Source organism: Chiroxiphia lanceolata, chromosome 15 (assembly GCF_009829145.1).
Source record: "Chiroxiphia lanceolata isolate bChiLan1 chromosome 15, bChiLan1.pri, whole genome shotgun sequence".
In the NCBI taxonomy this organism is placed as follows: domain Eukaryota; kingdom Metazoa; phylum Chordata; class Aves; order Passeriformes; family Pipridae; genus Chiroxiphia; species Chiroxiphia lanceolata.
The window spans coordinates 7,980,383-8,006,231 of record NC_045651.1 but is presented as its reverse complement, the minus strand read 5'-3'; the positions used below and the strand labels follow the sequence as shown (position 1 = coordinate 8,006,231).

General features: G+C 51.2%; 1 protein-coding gene across 1 annotated transcript in view; it reads left to right on the top strand.

Moving 5' to 3' along the window:
* ARHGAP26 (Rho GTPase activating protein 26) overlaps positions 1-25,849 on the top strand; it is a 116,396-nt gene that overhangs the window by 23,041 nt on the left and 67,506 nt on the right. Inside the window, 6 exon segments of the mRNA XM_032702980.1 lie at positions 1,341-1,451; positions 2,279-2,383; positions 2,990-3,119; positions 3,484-3,584; positions 6,771-6,865; positions 15,038-15,116. Of these exon segments, the coding sequence (XP_032558871.1) occupies positions 1,341-1,451; positions 2,279-2,383; positions 2,990-3,119; positions 3,484-3,584; positions 6,771-6,865; positions 15,038-15,116 (621 nt within the window).

Here is a 25,849-nt window from a genome sequence, read left to right as displayed (position 1 = left end):
GCATTCATGGCGTGGTGGAGCACTGGTCCCATCTGGCACCTCCCTGGGGGCTACCCATCACCATCCCTGCTGGCTGTGGGGCTCTCGGGGTGGGGGCTGCAGGTGTGTGCACTGGAAAGGTGCTGGTAGGTGCAGCATTTCTGGGAATTAACACCACCCATTTCTGAGAGTCTGGAGCTCCACTGTACCCCGTGATTTCCTGAGATGAGTGCTTGTATGCAGGAGATTTGGTGTTTTCTGTTTCCTAACCTCTAGCTGTCCACATCTGGAGGATGATAGCAGCCACATGTGCAACTGCTGTGGTGAGGCGGGAAGAGGAGGAGACCATGGGAATTCTCTGCTGCTTTGGCTGTTGACCAGTTAAACAACATGCAGAGTCTAATTTGCCGTTTTACTCCTGGCAGAGTTACATGATTGCATCATGTTTTCTGCTTTTCAGAACTCAGGTTGCTGATTCCCTCAGCCTGCACACTGTGAGCACAAAAGCTGGTGGCAGGTCAACGAGGGAAATGGGACATTTCATGGGCGTGTCACACAGAGAAGCAGGAACGAGCTGCTTTTCACATCCAGGGGGGTGTTTGCCAGCTGGATTTTGTGAGAGCAAAACCCCAGTGACACTCTAGGTTGCTCTGTGCAAAGTGTCACTTGCAAAATGTCACCTCAGCAACCTGGTCTGATGGAAGGTATCCCTGCCCATAGAAGGGGCTTGGAACAAGATGATCTTTAAGGTCCCTTCCAACCTAAACCACTCTGGGATTCTGTGACACATTCCAGGAATGCTTATGTCCCTCACACTGCTTTTGGTGCAGCAGCTCTGCTCCGTGTGCGTGACTGGGTTATTTTTAGGCTTTGGGATTGGGGCATATCCCTGTTTTCGCTCATTTGGGCTTTCAAAGCAGAGGAGATTTGCTGTCTGCTGATCCACCAAAGCGACATGCTGGTGGTGGGTGTATGTGCCACCTGCCTTTGCCCTGGGATGCTCTGGCAGATCCCATCATGGTGCTTTCCAGAGAGTGGAGGATTGCCTTTTCTTGTCAAGTATGCAGTGATTTCCCGTTTTCCTCGCCTCTCCTGCGTGTTTTCTGCACAGCTGTCAGGGAGGTGAGAACATGAGTCATCAAAAACATTTTTATAGGCTGAAGGAAGATTCATGTGAAGCGTGTTCATGTGAATCAGGTTTATATTTGTCACTATGCCATCTGTCCAGTCCATGACTGGGGGCTGAAACTGAATTTGTTCTGCATGGCCATGTTGCCATCAGACCCAGGTGTGCTCTGGTCAGAAGGCCAAGTGTTTCCATTCAGTACTGAACTTGAGTTTCCTCTCCAATCCATCCGCAGGCAGACAGCCAGGTGGACCAGGTTCGCCAGCATTTCTACGAAGTCTCTCTAGAGTACGTCTTCAAGGTGCAAGAGGTCCAGGAGAGGAAGATGTTTGAGTTTGTGGAACCTGTAAGTGAACGCTCAAGCCCCCTCAGCCTGCAAAAACCAGGGGATTGTGTGGTGAAATGGGGAGTCATGGGTAGCTGGGCTGTGGTGTGGGTTGTCCTGCAGTGGGGAGGCTGGGGGCCTCCAGCCTCACCCCACAGCCCCTCTTAAAGAGGAAGGTTTGAGGGGGAAAACACTGTGGGAGCCTTAGGTCACAGAGCCATTGGCTCAGTGGCCACGTGTGTGCTGGAAGCATTTCAACATTTAATTTTTTATTGTGGGGACAGTTATTGGGGTGGCCTAGGCCTGAGCAATTAAAAGAAAAACACTTTTGATTGGGAAAAAAATGCCAAATTACAATTAATGTTCACAAGGAAAGAAGAGTGCAGAAGTGACAGAAATAAGGAAAAAAATGTTTTCTAAGATGTACCTTTGCCCAGGTGTTAAATCCTTTAAAACTGCTCTGGGAGGGACCAGACCTTCCGGTTCTTTGCAAAGGTGATTCCTGCTGATCCAAAAGTAACTCAGAGTTGGAAGAGGCGCAGCATGCTGTGCCTGACACCTCCTGACTCTGCTCCTGGTGACTCCAGGGCCTGGGTAATGCAGAAAGGGGGACAGAGGTGTGTGGAGTCCTGGGATGGGGTCTTGCCTTGACTCTGGGGGAAGGAAACACAGCCTCGGCTTTGGGGTCCATGTGGGGAGGTGTGAAGGTGAAATGAGGAGCAGGGCATCTCCCCAGGGCCCACCAGTGAGCCTGGGGGGCTTCAGGGCCCCTTCCTCTCAGCAGCCTCGACTCTGGAGGCAGCTGTGGGTCTCAACTGACCATCTCCATTTGTTTTGCCCCAACACAGCTGCTGGCATTTCTGCAGGGGCTTTTCACGTTCTACCACCATGGCTACGAGCTTGCAAAGGACTTCAGCGATTTCAAGACAGAGCTGACGATCAGCATCCAGAACGTGAGTGTGCCTGTGCCACGTGCCCATTGCTGTCACTGTCTGGCCAAGCTAACTCACCTTTTGGTGTATTTTAGTCATAGAACCACAGAATGGTTTGGGTTGAAAGGAACCTTAAAGCTTGTCTAGTCCCAACCCCCTGCCATGGTTCCATTAGAGCAGGTTGCTCCAGGCACTGTCCAACGTGGCCTTGAACACTTCCAGGGATGGGGCAGCCACAGCTTCTCTGGGCAACTTGTGCCAGGGCCTCACCACCCTCACAGGGAAGAATTTCTTTCTAACATCTAATCTAAATCTCTCCTCTTTTAGTTTAAATTCATTCCTCCTTGTCCTATCACTATTTCCCCATGTAAAAAGTCAATCTCCCTCTTTTTTGTAAGCCCCCTTTAAGTACTGGAAGCCCTTGCAAGTTATGATAATATTTTTCCTGTAGCTTAAATCCAGGCTCAGGAAGCAAACCTGTCCTGTTGTTGTCAGTGGGCTCCCCTGTCCCATTTCCCACATGGCTGTAAGGACCCAGCTGAGGTCCCACCCCTTGTGGTGCCTCCGTGCTGCAGAGCCCACCGTGGGTCCATGCACTGGAGAAGACATTCCTGTTTTAATTTGCAGACAAGAAACCGTTTTGAAGGAACAAGATCAGAGGTTGAAGCTTTGATGAAGAAGATGAAGGAGAATCCTCATGAGCACAAAAACATCAGCCCTTACACGATGGAGGGTTATCTCTACGTGCAGGAGAAGCGTAGGTGTTGGGGTGGCGGAGCTGCCTGATGGGGAATGCGGTGGGTGGGAGTCTGGGGAAGGGGTTTGTCAGGGTGTAGGACACAAAGGCTGGTTCAGCAAGTACACAGTTCCTGAAAGAAAGGGATTGGCCCAATGGGTGGGATGTTAAGGTGGGAATGTGGGAGCCAGGTTCTCTCTGGGAGGGAGAATTACTGCCGATGCCTCATATAAGTCTTTCCCCTGAATAGAAGGAGGGTAATAACACTCAATCCAACTGGAAACTGTAGGTACAGGAATGTGTTATGTTAAATGATCATTAAACATAGCAGGTTGTTAATGGGAGGGCACTAGTTCTGGGAATAAAACCTACATTTGCTCTGTAGGTCACTTTGGGACTTCCTGGGTGAAGCATTACTGCACGTACCAGAGGGAATCGAAGCGGATCACGATGGTACCATTTGACCAGAAATCAGGAGGAAAAGGGGTGAGTGCTGGCATGGAGCAGGATGGTGTCCCGGGGCTCTGCTGGGAAACACACAGCACTGCTGGCTGCAGGCTCTCCTGGGAGCCAGACTCTGTCACCTTTATGGCAAGGTGAGACAAATGCAGTGAAGTGGGGCATATTCATTCCAGACTGAACAGGTGCCACATGGGGAATTAACTTGTCACCTTGTTTGAGAAAGAAAAAAGACAGAAAGCCCCCCAAAGCCCACAGATCTTGGTTTGCCATGTGAACCCACCACACTGCAGTGCCATGAGTGCCTGCTTCTCAGTCCCTCATTCCTGCTCCGAGATCTGGACAAGAGAACCTCCTCTTCATTGTTTTGCTCCTTCCTCAGTGCCTGTAACTTATTCAAGTCCAGGTTGGATAGAGCTCTGAACAACCTAGTCTAGTGCAACGTGTCTCTGCCCATGGCAGAGGATTGGAATGAGATAAACTCTTAAGTTCCCTTCCCACCCAAACCATTCTGTGATTCTCTGATGATCCTATGACTTGGCCAATGAAGTTGTTTTGTTTTGGACAGAGCCACAGGAGAGTCTGGAGCTCCCTTCAGCCCCGAGGGAATGTGAGGAGCTGGGGGACCAGCAAACACCGTGTGCCCACTACTCCTGGAGCTGTATCCAGGACTGGCTTTGCTCCTCTATACTGCAGGAACAATAGACTCCTCCAGAGTATTCCCAGCTGGGACAGTTTGCAAACACAACCCCCTTGCCAGGGAGCGCCTCGGGAGCTGGACAGGCTCCCGCATGGCTTCCTGCTGGGGGGAGGGCAGCTTCTAAAATTAATTTCCTCTTGCCTTGGAGCATCTTCATTAGAGCTCAACATTAACATATCCCAGCCCTGTAATCGTCAGCGGCTGCACAGTGTTTCATCTGGGCTCTTCCCATTTCAGGGCTCCCCCTGCACCTGGGGCACAGGCGCTGCGGGCAGCACCCTCAGCCTGTCTCACACCTTGCAGGAGCCCCTCTCCAGTGGTGTGCCAGGGCCCCTCTCCAGTGGTGTGCCAGGGCCCCGCTCCAGTGGTGTGCCAGGGCCCCTCTCCGGTGGTGTGCCAGGGCCCCTCTCCAGTGGTGTGCCAGGGCCCCTCTCCGGTGGTGTGCCAGGGCCCCTCTCCGGTGGTGTGCCAGGGCCCCTCTCCGGTGGTGTGCCAGGGCCCCTCTCCAGTGGTGTGCCAGGGCCCCTCTCCGGTGGTGTGCCAGGGCCCCTCTCCGGTGGTGTGCCAGGGCCCCTCTCCGGTGGTGTGCCAGGGCCCCTCTCCGGTGGTGTGCCAGGGCCCCACTCCAGTGGTGTGCCAGGGCCCCACTCCAGTGGTGTGCCAGGGCCCCACTCCAGTGGTGTGCCAGGGCCCCACTCCAGTGGTGTGCCAGGGCCCCACTCCAGTGGTGTGCCAGGGCCCCACTCCAGTGGTGTGCCAGGGCCCCACTCCAGTGGTGTGCCAGGGCCCCACTCCAGTGGTGTGCCAGCCCTGCCAGTGCGGCTGCTGTGACTTGTGCCACCCTGGCATGGAACACTGCCTGTGCCAGGGCAGCTCTGGATGGGCTACAGGGTCTGTTGGTGATGACTGGCATGAGCATGTGGAGCAGCCCAGGGACTTGGGGGCTGTGCTGCAGGGAATTTCAGGATCTGGCTGGAGCAGGTGCCAAGGTGCTGCAGGAGGAGACCCATGGCTCATGGGTCACACAGGACACTGCACGTGGTATGCAGTGAGCACTGCATGAGCTCAAAGTCGCTCATGACTGTGCTTTGAGCTGTGGCTGGAGCTGGATATTAGTGGGATAGAAGCAGGGGCGTTCCCTGAATACTGGCCAGGGAACTGGGCAGTGTGGGAGCAGCCTGGTGCTGGCAGCAGACCAGGCTGGGAGGACCAGGGCCGGGTGGCCTCTACTGAACCCTGGGGAGATGCACTGCACAGAGCTCTCAGGTCTGTGAGCTGGGTTTGTTCTGGGTTCCTTGTCTGGGACATGAGGCTTATTCATATGTTAGAAACCACAGAAGCACGTGAGAACGGTCACATAGGAGTTAGGGCTTCTTCCCCCAAAACGTGGTGTGTCCTGCAACATGGGCAAGGAACAGGAGGTGCTAGAAGCCAGCAGGAAAACTGCGGCATAGTTGCCATCACGGAGACATGGTAGAATGACTGGTGCAACTGGATGGTTGCAAACTCTTTAGAAGGGATCAGCAAGGGAGAGGAGATGTTGAGGCAGGACTGTGTGTTGGAGAGTGTTTTGATTGTCTGATGGTGGGGTGGGATGTTTCTGTGTAAGAATCAGGGGGAGTCACCATCCCTGGTGGGATTTAACAGATGTGTAGTTGTGGCATGTGTGGACATGGGTTACTGGAGGGCTTGGCTGTTCTGGAGGAACAGTTGAACTCAGTGATCTTAGTGGTCTTTTCCAACTTAAACGATTCCGTGATTATAAATATATTTCCTAGAAAAATGAGGATGTCAGGGAACAGGGTGGTCAGCCAAGGTGTCATCAGGAACAGCACAGAGAACACAGAAAAGTGTCTGTCTCCAGGAACTCCTTCAGAATTCATTTTCTCTTGAATCATCAGTGGAATTTAACAATTGCAGGAGAAATGTCTGTACTGGCAGGGGCTGAGCCAGGATTTCCTCCAGCAGAGGACAGCAGTGCACATGGATCCTGCAGGATTGCTGCTCAGCCTGTGGAAATCCATTACAACTTGGATGCAGAGAGGCATTCTCTGGATGAGAGAATGGTTTTGTCGTTGCTTTGTTATATAATAAACATTTTAAGGCATGTTTGCTCCTGTTAAGAGTCCTTGTGTGCAGAATGCTGCCAAAAATGCAGCCTGGAGTTAAAACTGACAGCCAGGTCTATGGTGTGTCATTCAGCAATGGAAAATAAAACTGACGACTTTGCCCAGAAGTTGTGGTTCAGCACTCCCTGCCTGCCTGAAGCATGGGCTGTGTGATGCTTAATGCACAAATTTGGTTGAGGGCATCCTGAAGGGAAGGCTCCTCCTGAAAGGTTTTGGGCCAAACAAGAGTGAAAAGATTACTCCTTATGTCAGAGGTATAAACAGGTATTTCTAACAGGGTGATGTTCCCAAATCCCCCCTGGTTTGAACCTGTTCATTGACAGCGGTGGGTGCTGGGGACAGGCAGGTGTTCTTGGCCTCACCTGCGATTTTGTCTCTTCTCAGGGAGAAGACGAAGCTGTTACCCTGAAATCCTGCACACGGCGGAAAACAGACTCGATCGAGAAGAGGTTTTGCTTTGATGTGGAAGCTGTGGATCGGTGAGTGCCGAGAGGACACCCCTGGGGTTACAGTGACCGTGTGTAGGGAAGGGCTGTGCTCATCTGCACTTGGCTTTCCTGTGCAGTTTCCATGTCTCTCTTCTCCTTTAGTCATATCCTCTGTGAATGGAAAGCATTAATCCATGGAATCACACCTCTCTCTCAGCCAGGTGCTCTCTGTATATTGAGTTGGTGCTTAAGTTTACAAGGTGCCGAGTTTACTCAGGTCTCTCTGATTTTTATGTTGCTTTAGCACTTCTGCAAGGCTCTGGCCACACAAGGGAAATGCTTTTCAGTCTGGAAAAGATGCTCTGTGAGTGTTTTGGCAGGGATGTGATGCCTCTTTCCAGCTCTGGGTATGTGTTGGTCAGCTTCTGTGCTGGAGCACAGCTGTTGCTGGTCCACCAGATAATGGATGTCTGGCTCATGCCTCTGGGCACTTTCGATTCACTTCTTTTTCCTGAAGGAGTAAAATGCTCCTGCTGTGAATTCTCGTGTAGCAACTGAACCAGAGACGTGTGGATTCATTCTACAGCACCTAGGAATGGAAGCCTGTTACCGTATCTATTAGCATCGTGCATGGGTTATGTTTATAAACAGGAAAGCCAGGCTGGCGTTTGTATTCCAAATGGAATTAGTCACTGCCTTGGATCTCCCTCACTGCAGGAAGTTCACATGGTTCACAAAAGCCCACTCCAAAGCCACTCAGTGTCTGTGTCCTCCCAGTTTTCTGCCTGTCAGTGGTCCAGCTGTCCTCCCCTCTGCAGGAATGCCCAGGAGGTCTTGGAAAAACCCCAGCTCATGGAAATCCGAGGTGTTGAATAATGCTGGAAAAACCCATGGTGTCTTTCCAGCCTGTGCTTCGGCAGCAGTTCGGTGCCAGCCCGTGGCAGGGAGGGGTTGGGGTGATGGAGCTGTGCCTGTGTTGGCTGAGGGATAAGATAACCCGGGGCTGCCTCCCACTCTCTGGAGCTGTGCTTTCCTCCAGAAAGCTGCAGTATTTCAGCTGACACAGGGATTTTTTTTTTTCCTCTGCCCTGAGGATATTTTTTTTATAATGTGAAAATCAAACTAAAAGTGGGAGGAGGAGAATAGAACCGCCACAATAGTTTTCTTCTGCAGCATGTTCAGAGGCAAATGAGCCTTCCCTTGATGTTTGGAGCCTGCCAGGCATGGGATCAAGAGCTTCTCCAGAAATCCGCCTGCTCCATGTAATCATGGCAGGGGAGCGGCACCTGAGGAATTGCTCCTTTCATGTACATGTTCCTGCTGCAGGAATGTGCTCCTGTCCAAGAGGGCAGGGGAGCAGGATGCCTGAAAGAAAAGGCTCTTTCTCCCCAGTGTACAGGTAGCTCTGCATACTTTGGTTATCAGAATTTTTAATTAGATATCTAAAATATTGATTATTCCCAAGATAAACTAAGATGAAGAGGAAACAACAGCTTTTGTCATGTTTAAAAGAGAGTGTGATGTGGTCAACCCGTCTCTCTCTTCCTGGGATGGATCTGGGCACCATCAGAGCATTGGGTGATGCTGTCAGTGCCAGGGTTTGCTGGAGATCACCTTCACCTTGCCTGGCACTCAGGGTTTGGCATGTTTTACAGAGCCCTGTGTGTCGAGGAATGGTTTCCTTGCCAGTCTGGGGTTATTGGGGCTTGGCAGTGTGTGGGTGCCACCCTGCAGCCACCCTGCCAGGCCTGACCTGGCATCCCTGTGAGGCTCTAGGGACGTGGGGGACCTGGAGCTCGTGGTGCAGAGGGGCTTCTTTGCAGCTGGAGGTGCTGGGGCTCACCTGGGAGAACCATCCTGCTGCTCTGGAGGGCAGCCAGGCTCAGGCATCAGGGAGTTTTCCTCTCTGGAAGCATCACTTTCCATTTCATGCTGGAGAAGATCATCTCCGGCATAAGGACCCGAGCAGAGGCAAAAAACTTCAACTCACACTCTCCACCCAAGTGTGGGGCCACAAATGATGGGGTATTTTTGCCCAAGGACTGGCTGGAGCTGTGCCTGTGTTCACAGAACGCAGAAAGCTGATCTGTGGGCTTTTTTGCCTCAAGATGGGTTTTTTTGGGATAGTTTGCTGCTTTTTTGGGTGGTTTATTATTGTCTCTATTATTAGAGAACTTAGAAACTTAATGTCTTGTTCCTCAGCCCCATGCAGGAAGTCTGGATACAATGAAGGCAAACATGCCCAAGGTGCTTCTCTGTCTCCCATATGCACTGGGTTTGACTTACAGTTTACTCCCCTTTCACAGGTGTGACTCAGTTACTCATGTCACTTGTTGCTGTGGGGACAACGTGAAGTCCATTTCCTTCCCAGACTCTCCTAAAGCCTATTCAGTCGTGTTTTAAGCTCTCTGTGCATGGACTGTTCCAGTTTGTTTCATTTTGGCCTGACAGGTTGTGTCCGAGGTTGTGTGTGTCTCACTGACTGTCCGAGGTTGTGTGTGTCTCACTGACTGTCCGAGGTTGTGTGTGTCTCACTGACTGTCCGAGGTTGTGTGTGTCTCACTGACTGTCTGAGGTTGTGTGTGTCTCACTGACTGTCTGAGGTTGTGTGTGTCTCACTGACTGTCCGTGCTGACTTGCAGGGTGCTGTGGGACACAGTGAGATCCCGGTGTTATGCTGACACGGGCACAGGGGCTGGGAGCTGGAGCTCCTGGATCTCCGTACAGCCTGGAGGTGGCAGCCTCGGCCGGTCCTTCTCGAAAAAGGCATCGCACAGAAACGAGCTTGTTGTCAGTGTTGCATTTTGGGAAGCTGGTACTCAGGCACGGGGTGCAGGGCTGGAGTTTATAAATAACACCCTAAATAGCAACGGCTAAGAGCTGTTCCTTGTTAGGGGGGAAAAAATGTGGTTTTTTCTCCTGTAAAGATGATTCAGCATTGTTGAGATGAAAAACTGGAGCCTAATCTGTTATTACAGCATTGCTTCCTTGTCATAGAATTACAGAATCCCAGAATGGTTTGGGTCGGAAGGAACCTTAAAGCCCATCTTGTTCCACCCCCCTGCCATGGGCAGGGACACCTTCCACTAGACCAGGTTGCTCCAAGCCCCATCCAACCTGGCCTTGGCGTTTGCAAATAGTTCTGTTGTTCACTGTAGCAAGTTTTTTATTGTTTTGTTACAGCAAAATTCGCCCCAGAATGGTGTTCTAGTGTCTGACTGAAATACACCCCCAGTGTGATGGATACTGTGTTTTACCGTTAATGCTCTTTTTTCATTAGCTAAACTTATTTGCAGTCTCTGCATATTAAATCAGGTTTGTAAACAAAGTAAACAGGGATGACAGCCGGTGTCTTACAAAATGAGCCTGAGGAGGAGGAGTATCTCATTTGACTGATGACAAAAGCTTTGTCATTTAGGATAATGTAGGTCACTGCTCTGGGCCAGAAGCGAAGTGCTTCTACGTGCCAGTTGGCTTTTATGGGAGCAGGAGGTTTTCAAAATGGGGAGTTTGGTTTCCTGGTTGTTCATGAAGGCAGTGAGCTCTGCAGGTACCACCATTCCCCTGGGCTGTTCCTGAGGGGGCTTGGCACTGTGCTCTGTGGGCAGTCTGATTGTAGAATAGAATCCCAGAATCACTGAAGTTGGAAAAGACCTCCAAAATCATTGAGTCCAGCCTGTGACCAATCCCTACCTTGTCAACCAGACCAGAGCACTGAGTGCCATGTCCAGTTGTTCCTTGAACACCTCGGGTGGTGGTGACTCCACCACCTCCCTGGGCAGCCCATTCCAAGGTTTCACAACCCTTTCCACAAAGAAACTGTTCCTGAGAGAAGAATTGGCATGGCAATGGCTACGTGGTTGCGTTGGGGTGAATGAGCTGCCAGGCACCTGCCAAGCATTCCCCTGACCAGATGGTTTTCCCTAGGAAGGCTGTTGGCTTTGCTCTGGGTAAGCACCTGACAGGTCTGCATGTCTCTGAGAGCCACCCTGACCGTGGCAGGACCTGCTCCCCACTTCCCTGTGCTGAGACTGGGTGGCTGGCAGGGACCCCACCTCTGCTGGTGTCCGCGGCTCCGGCGGTGCTCTGGACAGCACATGCAGTTCAACTTGTGCTTGTTCCTCTGCCAGTGTCGCCTTTCCAGTGACCTTTAAAACAAAGCGTTGGGGGGTTGTCACAGGCAGGCTGGTGATGAGGGATGAGGCTCCTTTCCTTGTCAGTGGCCACAGTGACCCACAGAACGTGCTGGTGGTTGTTGTACTGATGGTGCTTTAAGCTCTACATGGACACTGAGGCTTTCTGAGTTCAGGAACACAGTCTTCCCCTTATTTCCATCTTTCCTCATCTGTGTTTTGGGTCCACATCTGACTGCTGGTGCCCTGGCCCGTGGCCGTGGGGACTTGTCTGGGGTCCTTGCTCTGCTCAGATTGGGACCGTGAACATCTCTGCACATTCGACTCTGCTCAGCCCTCAGCCCCTCTTATTAATCCACTCTTACACGTTTTCATCCAGCAGTTTAGATTGTCTCACTGCGATAAGCTGCTGTAAGAGTTGGAAGTTCTTATCTGTTTCTGTTGCTTTCCTTATTTATTTGTTTTTCTGGAAGAAGGAAAAGCTATTGGACTTTCTCATTTTCTCGGCGTGCTTAGTCACAGCTCCTTAAGGCCAGGCTGTTTGTCACAAAAGCTGAGATATTGAAAAAATTCAAATTTCCTGTGTGGTCTCATATGGAAACATCTTCCGTTTTTAGATCGTAGCATATTGAAAATATACTTTCTTGTGAAGTGTTTGCCATGTTCTGCTGTGGTCTCACCCTCCTGCACCCACTCCATTTAGAAATGGGTTCCTTCCGATCCCAAATCTCCACCTTGCATCCCAGAAGAAGGCAAAGGGGTTTGGTGCCTGGAGGTGGAAATGCAGGATGCAGGTCAGGAATGAATGAACAGGTCCTTGGTCTTGTTTGACACAAGAGCTCCTGTTTGTGCATCTTGGATGACAGATCCAAGAGGGCATCCTGCTGTCCCGATGCCACTGTTGTGGGCTGGCTGGGATTGGCAGGCTCCTCCGTGTGGATCTGGGTGCATCCCACATAAGGTTTTGGGAGGGGATGGGAGCTGCCCCCCAGCAGAATGCGTATTTGCTGTGTATTACCTGTATAAATAATTATCTGTATAAATGACCCCCAGTATTCAGGGTGATTTTTTGGGGGAGGGGACAAGGACAGATCCATTTTGTTTATCTTTTGGGAAAGTAAGTCACAGCAGGATATCTTCCCCATTGCTGGATAGCTGAGATATCCCTAATCTAACAAACACACTTTGGGAAGTAGTTGATCTTCCAGGAGACTCGGTGAGGACTCCATGAGGATGAGGCTGGCTGCAGGCAGTATTTCAAGGCGGGCCAATGCTGACAGTGTTGGCAGGAGGCTGATCCAGCGCCAGCCATCAGACCTGGCTGTAAGCACAGGGTACTCCGTGGGCATGGGCCACATCAATTATGAATGAGGCGTAATGTGTGGGTGCATTTTAAATTTATCACAGCCAGGAAGATGGTTCTGCTCAGGAAAGTGATGCAATGGGTGCCCTGGCAAATAAACACTGGGGGAGGAAATGCAGAGCTATTTGCAAGGGAAATTTGGCTTAATTCAATTTTGCGGCCCCTCCCCTCGTGCTGGTAAAGAAGTTTGACTTTGAAGTGAAGCCAGAGGAGTTGTTTGTTATCTGCTCAGAGTCAGAACAAACATTTTCCTGTTATCACCTCTGCCCTACTCTGAGGGAACCTGGCAGGTCAGATACCAGCACTGCCACACCAGGACCAAACACTGCTGGTACTCTGGTGTACCCTAAATGGAGGGTTTAAAATTCTTTGTTTTAATGTCTTGGCTAAAGAGACAGAAATCCCAATATTTTATTTTCCCGTGTCTCCCTAGCTGAGCAAGAGCCCTTCCAGGGCTCTTTCTGCCTGGGATGTCTGTGCCTTCAGCAGCAGCATGGCTTAAACTCAGACTTAAGCCCTGGCTTAAGTGACCATTCAGCTCCCCAGGTACCAGTTGCTTTGTACCTGCACAACAAGGAGCTTTGTGCCGTGTTTTGAACTTATTTGCTGTTGGATGTGGAGCATTTTCCCTGTCAGATGGGGCAATGGTTAAGTGGTTTCCTCTTCCCTTAAAAGTGAGTAAACTTCCAAACCACTAAGCTGGTGAGTGTTGACTGACTCACCAATGGGATTAACAGAGATCAAGCACATTATGTCTGGTTTTCTTGGACCCGGGCTTGGTGGAAGGCTGAGCACATGGCACCCACTGGTGGGACAATGCTGAGCTGCTACACGTGCTGAAAGCCAATGGCTAGGTAGGTTGGATGGGGAGCTGAGTCAGGGAGAGGGTTTAATCCTCTGTTCCTTGCCTGTACGTGCCACAAAGCAACAGAAGACGGGCCAAACCCACCACTTGAAAGCCCCCGTTGATGTTTACTCTTCTAACAGAGGACTGGCTCTTATCAAGGACCAAAGGGCTTCTGCAGACTGTTGGTGCAGCTCACGTTCTCCTCCTGAATCACCCTTGGGAAGTGCAAGTTGCAAATCACCCCTCTTCCCAGGCTTTATCAGTTTTTGAGGATTTAGTTCTGAACAGAGCCTACGTGCTCTGTGGAACACTCTGTGGAACACGCCTGCTCTCCGCGGGCGGTTGGCAGCTTCCAAGGTTTAATCACTCTTCCCACCTTGTGCCCTGGCATCCTGGTATCCCAGAACAGTGATCCTGACTCGTCTGCCATTCTGGAGCCTTGTGTTTTGCCATGAGTGGGAAGAGCAGTGTCAGAGGTGTGTCATAGTTCCTCTGGATGAAACCCCAGGAGCAGAGAAGCACCAGCAGCTCCCCCGAACCTGCTGAGCCACGCGACGCTCGGGCCGTGCCTGTGTCTCCCCGTTGCCAGGGATTCTGCCTGCTCTCCTCCAGCAAGAATAGCTGCTGCGCTCTGCTAATGCATCTGAAAATAGCCCGTGAGGAAGCAGCAGGGCTAGAGCAGACACCCAGAACAGATCTCACTGTCTGGCTGAGCCTGGGGGCTCTGCCCAGCCCCACTGGGGGGAGCAGCAGTGGCGCGGGATGCAGCCACCCCTTAGGAGCTGGAGACCCAGTTCAAAGGCACGATGCTGAGGAGGTACAGTGGTAGCCGGGCTGTGTGTGGGGATCAGATGGCTGTAGGATGAGCTGGGAAGTGGAGATGGAAATCCTGACAGCTTGCAACCAAGCGAGGTGCAGTGAGTCGCCAGCCCACGGCGTGGGAGCACAGCACTGGCTTCAGTGCAAACACGCACCATAGCTGAGGTTGTGCTAACACTCTCCAGCGTGTTAAATACATCCTGACCTTGCTGGTCGTGCTTATCAGAGCACGTAATTGAGGTTTAACTCCTTGCATGGAAAGGATGTAGCATCCACTCCGGAGCGTGGAGGTGGCGTTGGCCCTCAGGCGAGGGCGGGACCAGTGCTGTCCTCTGGCTCCTGTGCTGTGTGTGCAGTGCTCAGGCCTTTCCCCTTCTCATTACAGTAAATGAGCCATCATTTTCTGGAGGCTGGATTTACAGGGCAGCTGAGGGCTGTTGTGTGTGTGTGATGGCAGGGGCAGGACCAGCACCCTGGGGCAACCAGGACTCCTGCAGTGCTCCCCTGCTGCTGGAGGGTGCACAGACCAGGATCACCTCGCTGCCACTGCTCCCTGTGACAGCAGGGTATGGGCAGGGTCAGGGCACTGGCACAGCCATGCTGGCACCAGCGTTCTGGGGATGTAATGCTTCTTGCAGCAGAAGGTCCCCTCCATGAGCTGGTGCATAGGCTGGTGGTGGGACATGGAGGGCTGGGATGTGTGGGACTCCTGCTTGCTTGGTTACCTTCCTTGCCTTCTTCTGTTGCTGGATGGACCTGCTTAGCCCAGGGCAGGCTGAAGGCCAGAGGAGGAATTTGGCATCCAGCTCTTACACTAAACCCACTGGAAAGGTGTGTCAATCATTGGAGATGTCCTCTGCTTGCTGGCTGATCCTGATCAGGACCTGCAGGGATGTCCATGGAGAGGTCAGGCTGGGCTCAGCCCCATTTGCTGGGACTTGGCTAGAAAGAAGCTTGTCCTCTTTCCCTCTTCTTCTCATGGGAAATTTATCTTTGCTTATTTTATTTTATTTTGCTTTCCATCCGGCAGTTTATTTACGGCGTCCCCTTTCTCTCTGCAGGCCGGGCGTCATCACCATGCAGGCGCTTTCGGAAGAAGACCGGAGGCTGTGGATGGAGGCAATGGATGGCCGGGAACCGGTGAGCAGAAATATTACCCAAAAAGCAGAGAAAATTGTGGAGAGCTTCTGGTAGCCCAGGGCAGATTGTTTGCTGTGGAACCCGCTGTCACGCAGCACCTGCCAGCCCGTGTGAGAGCTGTATCCATGGGGCAGCTCCTGCCTCCTGCCAAGAGAATAGTTTAATCCCTTGGTTAAATATTTGAGGTAATACTGTATCTCCTGTGCTTGGATTGCTTGAAGGTGCGGTGGAGAGGAGGAGGGTAGGCTTGGCCAGCACAAACACGCTGCTCTGCCGTGCTGAAAGGAAAACATGGCAAAAAGAGCAGTGGAAGAAAATATGCTGTAGATTTCCAGGGCTTTTTGAGTCCTGCGACTCCTTGGCAGCTGTTTGTCAGTCTGGTAGAGAATTGCACGTTTCGTGTGAGCGGAGGAGCGTGGCCCCTGTTCCCTGTGTTTGCTCTTGCCCTGCCAAAGGCTTCCTCACCTCTGGAAGGGATTCTGGAGTTTTGCAGGTTGTTAGTTTTTGTTTTTGAATGCGTTTTCAAACCTTCCTGCCAGCTCGAAAAGTTGGCCGGTTCCAAGTGGGTCCCTTGGAGGGTGCAGGTGGTGGTGTTGGCCCATCCTGGCTCAACATGAGGGCTCTCCCATGGCACACACGGCACCACCGAGCAGCCAAGAAAGACCAACCTGTGACCTCCATTCCTTGGCGTGGCCAAAAGCATATCAGGACACAAAAAGAAGCCATGCACAGAGCCAGAGCAGCCCAGGCTGTTCCATGACAGCTCATGTGGTTTGGAGTTGGGTGTCTGTGCTCCAGGCTCGAGTCAGGCTCTGGCAGTTGGAGTGGAGTCCATGTGGCAAGTGGGGTGTCACATCCCAGCACAGCCCACTGCCACAGACTGGTACTGGTTTGAGCAAATCCCCCCAAATCCATGGAAAGGTTCTTATTTACCACAGAAAATGTTCATTGAAGCCAGGTGAGGTGTGGATACGTGGAGTTGTTCCGAGAGTACTGGAAAGCACGTGCTGGGCTTAGTCAAGCACTTGCTTTTGAACACACAGTGGTTCAGAGGTTGGGAGGCTGGGTGTGGGAGGCTGCTGCCCTGCATTTCAGGGAAAGGATTGCATTGTGGATTACAGCCAAGTCCCAGACTGGAATCGTAGATCCATCAGGTAATTCAGGTAGGACGGGAGCTCATGAGGTTTGTAGTCCAACCTCCTGCTCAGAGCAGGTTGCTTGGGGTGTTACCTGGTTGGGAGCTGAGAGCATCCAATGGAGGAGAGGGCACAGCCTGCCTATCCAGGGGAAGAGAGGGCACAACCTGCCTGGGCTCAAGCCTGGATGCTTCCCTGGCCTCCTGATCCCCTGGCTGAACCTCTTCTGTTTGAATTTTCACCTGCCCAGAGAACCTGTGGCTGCCCCATCTCTGGAAGTGTTCAAGGCCAGGTTGGACATGGCTCGGAGCAGCATTGTCTAGTGTAAGATGTCTCTGCCCATGGCAGGGAGTTGGGACTGGATGAGCTTTAAGGCCCCTTCCAATCCAAACCATTCCATGATTCAATGAATCTGTGATAGCCTCTGCTCCCTTTTTCAATCAGCTGTTGAAACCTTTGCTTGGGATGACCAGCCAGCTCCTCCACCTTGGCTCTTGAGCCCTGGGAAAGCTGTACTGAGACAACCCTCTCCAGCTCCAGGTGCCAGCTGTCTTGATCCCTCTTAAATGAACCCCTGCTTTGATTCTGGTTGCACCCAGAGACCAAATAGATAATATTTTCCATTTCTTCATAAGCAAAATGTACATTGCTGCTCCCAGTCTGAGTTAAGCCTTGTCCTCTTCCAGCCTGCTCACCTGCTTCCCACTGCCCACCTCTGCTGGGAGCTGCTCACCTGCGACAAGAGCTGCCGGAGTATGGTCATGCAGTTGTGTGTTCACCTGCTCAAGAGCAGAGCCACTCTGTAGAGGTGCAGACAGAGATTTTGGGTGCTTGCAAAACGCTGTGCATGTGAAAGGAGCTGCGGAGCAACCAGTACAGGACTGCCTGGATTATCCTGTTCCAGAATGTGGTTATGAGAACTCCTTCAAAGACACGCAGGTCTTCGTGCCGCCTGTGTGTTGCTGTTCTTCCCTATCGTGCCCATCAGCTGAGGGCAGCCTGCTCATCCAGCGTGTCAGGGGTTGTGGCTGCGCATTAATGCAACACTTCATGGCACTTAAATGCTAATGGCTTAAACTGACCTTCCAGGTGTGGAGTGGGAGCCATGGGAACGCAGCCCATATGGAAACAGATCCAAGAGGCACTTTACTGATGAAGGTGGTGCGTGTTGACAGATGAGGCACCTCCTTGTCCTCAGATATCCTCCTCCATCCATCAAAAAAGGAGTTGTGGGCTGTTCTGTTTGGGTTCTTATCTCGCAGCACCAGGGTGTGGTGTGTTACCTCTCCACAGAGATTTCCTTGAACAAGAGACAAGGATTTAACCTTTAAACTCCTAGAAATATCCATCCTATGCTTTGACTGTGTTTCTGTAACCAAAGAACCCTACTGGAAAGGATGTCTGGTTTTCCTTTGACTTGACTGTTGAGTGTGGGGAAGGCTTGGCACAGTGGGGGCAGTAATTCCATGTGCAAATTCAGGCTGTGAAGAGATTAACATGAACTGGAGTTCGTTTCCTAATTATAATGAAGAAAGTAAACCCAAATGTCAAATTACATCTTAGTGAGATCTAAACATAGAATGTGGCTGCATTAGCCAAGACATTTGTCACAACTTGAGAAGATTTATGCTGTATCTCACAGCCGGAGCAGCATCCAGACAACTCTCATTGCGCCGTTAACTCTTACCACTTGTTATTAATTTGGATAAACCCTCTATGTTGACTTTGGGTTTTCTTTGGTATTACAGAAGCTGGAAATAGGAGAAACTGCTAACTCCCTGACGGGTCAGTGGTATTTGGTTTTATTAAGATACTGAGGTCAGTTTCCTATGGATTTTCTCCTCTGGTGATGAAGTTTGCAAACGCGTATGGTGGAGGCCAGAGTAATTCTGAAACTTCCTTAGAACTTGAGTCAGGAATAAAAGCTATGTTGGCTGATGGTGGTTGTGGTGGGCTGCAAGATTAGGAGAGGCACAAATTAGACTGTGTTTTGTGGCAAAGAACAAGGTAAGCATTTTGGTAAGGTTGTGGCTTTCTTGCCAAACCTGTAGCTAGAGTGGAAGAGGAGGCTCAAGGGAGACTTCATCCCTCTCTACAACTCCCTGACAGGAGGGGGGAGCCAGGTGGGGGTCATGCTTTGCTCCCAGGGAATGAGGGACAGGACAAGAGGAAATGACCTTAAGCTGTGCCAGGGGAGGTTCAGGTTGGACATCAGGAAGAATTTCTTCCTAGAAAGGGCTGTCAGGCATTGGAAGGGGCTGCCCAGGGAGGTAGTGGAGTCACCACCACTGGAGGTGTTAAAGGAATGACTGGGTGTGGCACTCAGTGCTCTGGTCTGGTTGACAAGGTGGGGATCCGTCACAGGTTGGACTCGATGATCTTGGAGGTCTTTTCCAACAATGATTCTGAGACTCTGTGCAAGTCTGGAGAGATGTCGGTGCCCTGCAGCTGCTCCCCACTAGATGGCAGCTGAGACCGGCCACTCATGGCACTTGTGACGTGGGGCTGGGCCAGGACCCCCCCACACCCCCGGGCTCTGCGGCGTCGCTGGGGCTGCCCTCACCCCTGTCCCGGGGACTGGAGGTCTGAGGGAGGGACGTGCCCCCCGAGCCTGCCCCCAGTTTCTGCATTTAGGCTGCTCGAGGTGGGGACAGCGCTTGCTTCCCAGCTGTATCCCTGAAACCCAGCAGAACCCCAAATCAGAGCCACTTCTCCCTCCTGCCACTACACAAGAAGCTGATAGTTTTGGGATGGCAGCGTTTAATCTGGGTACACTGAGGGAAGGAGACCTTTAGAAGGGTACACAGACCTTCAGAACCTGTCAGGTCTCTGGGCTTCTCCCTCTGCAGCCGTGGGTGTCTTTCCCCTCTCCCTGCCCCTCCATGTCCCCCCAGCCTGAGACTGAGTGCTTCCACAGTGACCAGTGCCACCGTTCTGGGAGCCATGCTGTACTGGTGGTGGTGGTGAGTTTGGGTTGGTGAGAGAAGCAGAGGTGAAGCAGCAGCAATGTGGTCGCATCTCTCCACCCACTGCTAGCCTGGGACCGTGGGGCAGGACTCCCTTCCCTGCAGGTGTCCCACTCAGGGTCTCCGTTGGCTCCTCCACATGGGCTGGGTGCAGTGGCTCTCCAGGAGCTCTGGCCATGCACTGAGGCTGGTGGTGATGGGTGGGATGATGCCTCTGGAGCTCCCCATGCCACGGTCCTGTTCCCGGCCCTGCAGCCATGCTCCTGGTGGGACAACAGGTCAGTGGTCCAGGAGCTCCTTCACCCCTGCCACTCTGGAGATGCTGTGTGGTGTTTGTGTGCCCAACAGTGACAGCAGAGCCCAGCCCTGCATTCCTGCCCAACGCATGTCCCGCCTCCTCCTTGGATATTGCTGCTGGGAATTCTTTCTGAAATTGTTTTTCATTTTCCTTGTCTAATTATACAAAATGGTGAGGGATTTATTTCCCAGTGGAAATGATGTCTTTTGAACTCACTCCAGTGCTTTCAACCTCGGCATTCCTGTCATTTTGGCTCATTCAAAAAATAAATTAACTTGAAGGACTTTGGTTCCAGCGCCCGTGCGGCTGCTGGGGAACAACCTTGCACCCACCACACCCCTTCCCAACCCCCCTCACACTGGGCTGGGGCTCACTGGAGCTGCAGATCTGCTTTACCCTTTTAATTCACTTCATCTAAGTTGTCAGAGATGGCAGAAAAATCCTCACCCAGAGCATCTTTGTGTACAGACGGTGTCTTTGGCTGAGTTCTCTTTGCACGGGGAGCCCATGGACAAGTGTTGGAGTGATCACCGTGTTCTTCCCCCCGGTCTCCTCAGGGTTGGGTCTGTGTCTGTCTCTCCAGCTCGTTTCCTCACAGCCTTTTCCATGCTGATCTTTGTACGCTCCCGATCCCACAGGCGTGTGTTTCTGTCAGCTTTCTGGGGAAGATGTTTTTATTGTGTACACTTTATCTTGCAGGTTTTCATGGCCTTCATCCTGCCTGGGTTTGTTTTCTTATAGCAAATTTTTTGTTGTTCTCCATGACCTGAGTCATTCCCATTGTTGCTTTTTCATCTCCCTGTCTCTCTCTCTTTGCTGAACAGAACGTTTTTTCCCTGCTCTGCCTGCTCTTAATCTCTAAGTTCACCCAGTGAACTTTCCCTGAACTGGAGCTCAGTCTCTCCATGCTCTGGGAGCATCCGTGCTGCCTCCCAGCGCGGCACCACTGCCTCGGTGGAGCCACACTGGTGGTGAGTCCCACTGGGCCCCAACCTGGCCCAGGGGAGCTCCTGCTTGGCCTATTTTTGCATCCCACACTTCAAGATTATTGCCCCAAAAAATGCTTAGTCTTTTTTGGAGACAAGGTGGTAGCAGAGGATCCTCAGAGAATCAGCGGGAGCTTTCAGATGGAATGATGCTCCACGTTCCATGTAAGTTCTTGTATCACGTGCTCTTCCCACTGTTCCCTCCCTCTCCCTCCCCATTTTGGTAACTCATTTAAGCCTGTAATAGCAGTAACTTTACATGGAGTCCATAAGCTTTTATTTTGCTTCTAAAGCACTTAAGCCAGTGAGGTCTTAAGCCTTGACTTCAGGCTTTTATTCCTGGTTCCAACAACTGCTGCTTCACTGGCTGTCGTCTCGCCCAGCCACAGTCACCACCAGCTGCAGGCTGGCAGGTTTTGTCCTTTTCTTAAGCTGCTTGGCTGACAGAGAGAACAATACTGAGAGAAGCATTCTAGATTATTTTTAAAAGAGAAAAGAGCCCTCTGGATTGCTTTTACACACCTAAAAGTGCTGTGCCACCCAGTTTTGGCAAGTTTGTGACCTCTTCTTCCCGCTGTGTTGTTGAGGATATGCAGGAGCAGAGCAGTAGCTCTCCTGTGAATACCTCATAATTTCTTTAATGCATTCCTTGCTCTTCCTTGGGGGTCTGTGCTGCAGAAATTGGCTACGAACATTTGGCTTTGCCTGAAAATGGGTTCAGCTGGTCCCAGGAGACCAGCTGGGTTTCACTCTCCCTTTGGCAGATGATGTTGGCTCTGCTGCATGTCTCCTCCCATGTTGTGTCACTGCTGATACCCCACGAGGGAAACTTGCAGAGGGGTGAGAAATGGGATGTGAGTGTAGGTCCCATCACCGATCCACAGGACATCATACAACACTCATCTCCCCTGTGGGACACCCACCAGCTCTGCTGCATTATGGGTTTGGGGTTTTGGGGGTTCAGGCCAGAGATGAGCATGGTGGTGAGAGGTGGGTTGAGTTTGCAGAGTTCCTGGGGAATGGTGGTTAATTGAACCTGGATTGCAGCACGCTGTGTGGAACAGGACGGATCAGCTGCGTGTGGCAACTTGTTTGTGAGTCTGGGCCTGGAGAGGTGAACCAGCCTAAGGGAAGGGTGCAGAGGGGTTGCATCCAGGGATTTTGTTGCATAGTTTGGTGAGAACTTGCTGTCCACCCTTTGGCTGTGCTGGCACCTCTGTAGGGAGGCACAGAGTCTTGGCTGGAGTGACAGATCAAAGAGTGTGTGCTCACTTTGCTTTCTTCTCTGCTCTTCATCATTCTCTGCTTAGAATTATTTGATCAGGCAATTCGAGAAACATGTAGAAATTCAGGGAATAGCTTGTTTTTAGGAGAACAAACTCCCCTGCCAATTTGAATAGACTATTAAGAGTATTGTTTCCTACTTTAAATTAAAAATTAAAGTGAATGTTTCATTGTACAATGAGTTGCAAAACTGCCCTCTTCCTTTATTTCCTACTTTATTGGTTCTTACATTTGGTTTTAAGCAGTAATTTCCTGTCCTGCTGCAGCCCCACCACTGTCCGTGACCCAGGGGTTTTTCATCTCCCAGCTGCAGCCCCAAGAGAAGATCTGTCCTTTGAAGCTCTGTTTTAATCATCTTATTTCTGTCCTTCTGGTCTCTCTGTTGTTCCACCCTTGATTTGCCATTTCTGACAGATCCCTGTGCGGAGCTGGGAAGCTGGGCTCTGGCAGGAGCAGGAGCAGGATTGGGATCAGGAGCCTGAGCCAGCAGGCAACAGGCTCAGGCCATACCAGTGTGCAGGTGGACATGTCCCACGCTGTCCCTCAACCAGTGTTTGTTGGATGCCACATGGTAGAAATGCTGCTCACGAGTGCTGTGCAGCTGCAAGTGCTGGGTACGTGCTGGGGTGAGTGATTTCCCAGAAAGGTTATTAGTTCTGTAGAATTTCAGGTTCCGTCTGGAAGGGGGTAAACATCCTGCTGCAGTTTTGGAGAGGGACAACCGCCATTTAAGCCTCCATCAGGCTGGCTCCCAGCTCCAGGGAGGAACCCTGTGCTGTGTCCCAGGGCTGCTCTGAGAAACCCTCTGCAGCCACCCTGGGCTCACAGGGGTCTCCCTGGGAGCAGAAGGATGGAATTGTGTCCCCTTTCTGCTGCCTTTCCCGGAGCCTCAGCCACATGGCTGACCCAGGTGTCCCCCACCAACAGCTGTGCAAACGGGGGACTGAAAGTGGTCTCAGCTCAAGCACTGCACAGTGTTTAAACCAGCAGCCAGTGGTAGTTTAACCAGTGCTGGCACTAAGCCACCGGCGTTGTTCAGAACACCCGGGCAGTGTCAAACCTCTTTCACAGAGGAGGAGCGCCAGTCATGGCTGTGTTACAGTTATTTTAAAAATAAAGATGACACTGCCATTTAAAATTAGACTGGTTTTGATGTGTTGAGAGCCTGTGTTTGTCAGCAGACGTTGGGAGGAGGAAGGGTGTGTATGCTGGCTGGGCTCCAGGGCAGAGCTGCTGGAGGAGGATGTGCAAGTTGTTGCTCAAGCATCCTAGAAAACTTAGGGGAAGCTTAGGCTAATAGAAGTTTTCAGTTTTAATCAGTCATTTGAGTGATTCCAACATATCTGCTCTTCTGGACTTGCCTAAAAATGCTGCTCTGGGAAACTTTAGGCGCTTTAGTTATTCCAAAAATGTATTTTACTGAAGCAGTTGACCTTTAACTGCGTTATTCTGAGGCTGCCATAGATCTGACATACTCTACTCTGTTGCTTCCGCATAACCCCCAGAGTAGGTGCTGCTGGATTCCCTTTCTGCAGTTACGCATGGGAAGTTGACAGTTTGACCCAGGTAATTTTTTCCCTTAGTTTGACCCAGGTAATTGTTTCCTTGGGTGACAAACATGGTGGGTTATATAACTGAGCTGAGCTAAGCAGCCCAGCTGGCTGGCAGGGAGCCCGGCCGGCCTCGGCTCCGGAGGCCCTTGGGAATGCCTGCACTTGTAATAAAACGTGGGCTTGTTTTTAATTAGAACCATCCTTTAGTTCAGCTCCGAGAGACAGGAGAGCAAGACCCATGTAGAGGATTTAAGCCCCTAAATGCTTCACTTCTGATAGACTTCTTTACTTTGTCTTTTAATCAGGCCCAGAGAGTGAGTTATGAGCTGTAATTTATGTTGGAAGGAAGGAGGAGGAGACAGAAAGGGGGACACAAGGTGGGAGATGACTCCGACAGTGATGAACAGTAGGTTGGGAGGAAAGGAAGGAAGGAAGGAAGGAGCTACCAGGGTCCCTGGCCACCCTCTTCCAAATGAACAGCCTCGTCTGAATGACATAAACCAGCATTTCGCAGTGGGTTTCTGCTGCCCTGCCAAGTTCTCCACTTGGGAAGCAAGGCATATTTTTTCCTCCCCTGCCGCTGCAGGGAGGTTTGCAGGGATGTGGGCTGGGAGAGATCATACTCCTGTCAGTATCCTTCTGGCTCGCAGAGCAAGGAAGGTTATTTCTAACCACAACACAGTGTAGTCTAGCTCTGAAAATCCTGCTTGTACTACAAAAACCTGGCTGTCGGACAAAAATAGAACAGGGTTGATAAGGCAGAGCCAGAAACAAGGGCTGATTTCATCAAGGTTGCCAGGTGTCCTGCTTTTAATAAGGAAATAGGCTTTTTGTACATGATCTGCCCTGCTCTGTGCTTTGCTGGGATCCTGCTACTGGGCTGTGTCCCAACACAGCATCTCTGCAGTGCTGTGCCAAGCGCGGGTGTCAGGTGCAGAGGATCCTGGCGTGGCACATACCTGTGCCATCTCACTCTTCTCTTCTCCTTTATTCCTTTCTATCCTTCCTCTTTCCTCTTCCGTGTTGCTGCGGGGACAGGATATAGGGTGTCCTCCCCTCCCCAGGTTTGTTTATGCTGTCTCTGAAGGTCTCCCTGGGTGGTCAGAGGCTCTGGCCCCACTCTGGACATCCCTGTGTGCACCATGGATATGGATATGGCTCTCTATGGGATATGCTCTGGAGTGCGGGGACACGATCAGGTGCATTGCTGGTGTCCGAGTGAGGTTGACATTAAGAGGAAAGACTTGTTTCAAGTGGATCTTCTGTTGTAGGACAATTAACGGGTGGGGAAAGGGATGTATGAGAGTTCCATCCTGTGTTTCCCAATGCTGGGCTGAGTGAAGCCTTGTGCAGGGGCTCTGTTGGTGCTCGGGGTGCTGCAGACACCCCTCAGCATCAGCTGAATCAGTCAGAATGGCTGGACACCAGCCTGGTTTTCAGCCCATTTTCCCTTTTCTTTTATAAAAGGGTGTTACAAAACACCCAGATGGAATGTCTGTGCTACTCCTGCCCATATCTTCCCAGCCCATCCCGGGTGGCTGGGAAGCCACTTGGGCTACCAAATCTGAGAGAATATCTATTTATACCCTTTTGGCTTGTGCATCTTCTGAGCTGAAAGTTGAAAGATTCGTTCCTGGTTGTTTTGTGGATTTCTGAATATGAATCACAAGGAAATTGCATAATACTGCAGCATTTCCTCCCATTGCTCTGGGCCTTGCAAACACCATGCTTCTCCAGGGAGACCAGGGAATTCTGGCAGGACTGGCCCCTTCTGATAGTCCAAATGGAAAGTCTGGATTGAAGGGAAGGTCCCAGCACAAGTGAAAGAAGTGTGAGGTCAAATCTTCCACTCCAGGGTATAGTGCTTGAAATCCTTCTCAGATGGAGGTTTCACTCCCTCCAAACCAGGTCTGCTGGCCTCTTGGTCTCCAAGGCTTTCCTTAAATCCCTGTTCCCTCTAAGAAACTGGACAATTCTTTCCCCTAGATTTTAGCCGTTGCGCAGAATTTCACACTGATGTTGGAACTTGAAGGATTTTTGGAACTCTGCTAAACACTGTGCAACCTCCAAGGGATGCAGCTTCGGTTGGGCCATTTTGGATTTTAAATTTTAAATGAGAACTTGCTTTTTGTATGAAATGTGTGTTCACAGAAAGTTCATGGCACCCCTACAAGTGCCTTACGAGGGCACAGTCTGTCTTGTGGAGGTAAATGGACACTATGGGCAACAGTGTGACCCCTGAAATGAGGAAATAAACATTAAATTACCTAACATCATCTTTTCGTAGTTCCCCTTCCAACTCCCAGCTACTTCCTTTTCCTTTTCTTCTCCCACAATCCAGTTTCATCCCAAACCACCCATGCACCCGTTTGCTCTTTGCACGCTCACGTGTGCAGTTTATTTAGGATCAGGTTGGAAAACTGATGGATCAGATTCTTCTTGGTTTATTTGTGCACAAGCAGAAAGTGCCATCAGATGATGAATAGTGGCTGTAGGACTATTTTAGGCTC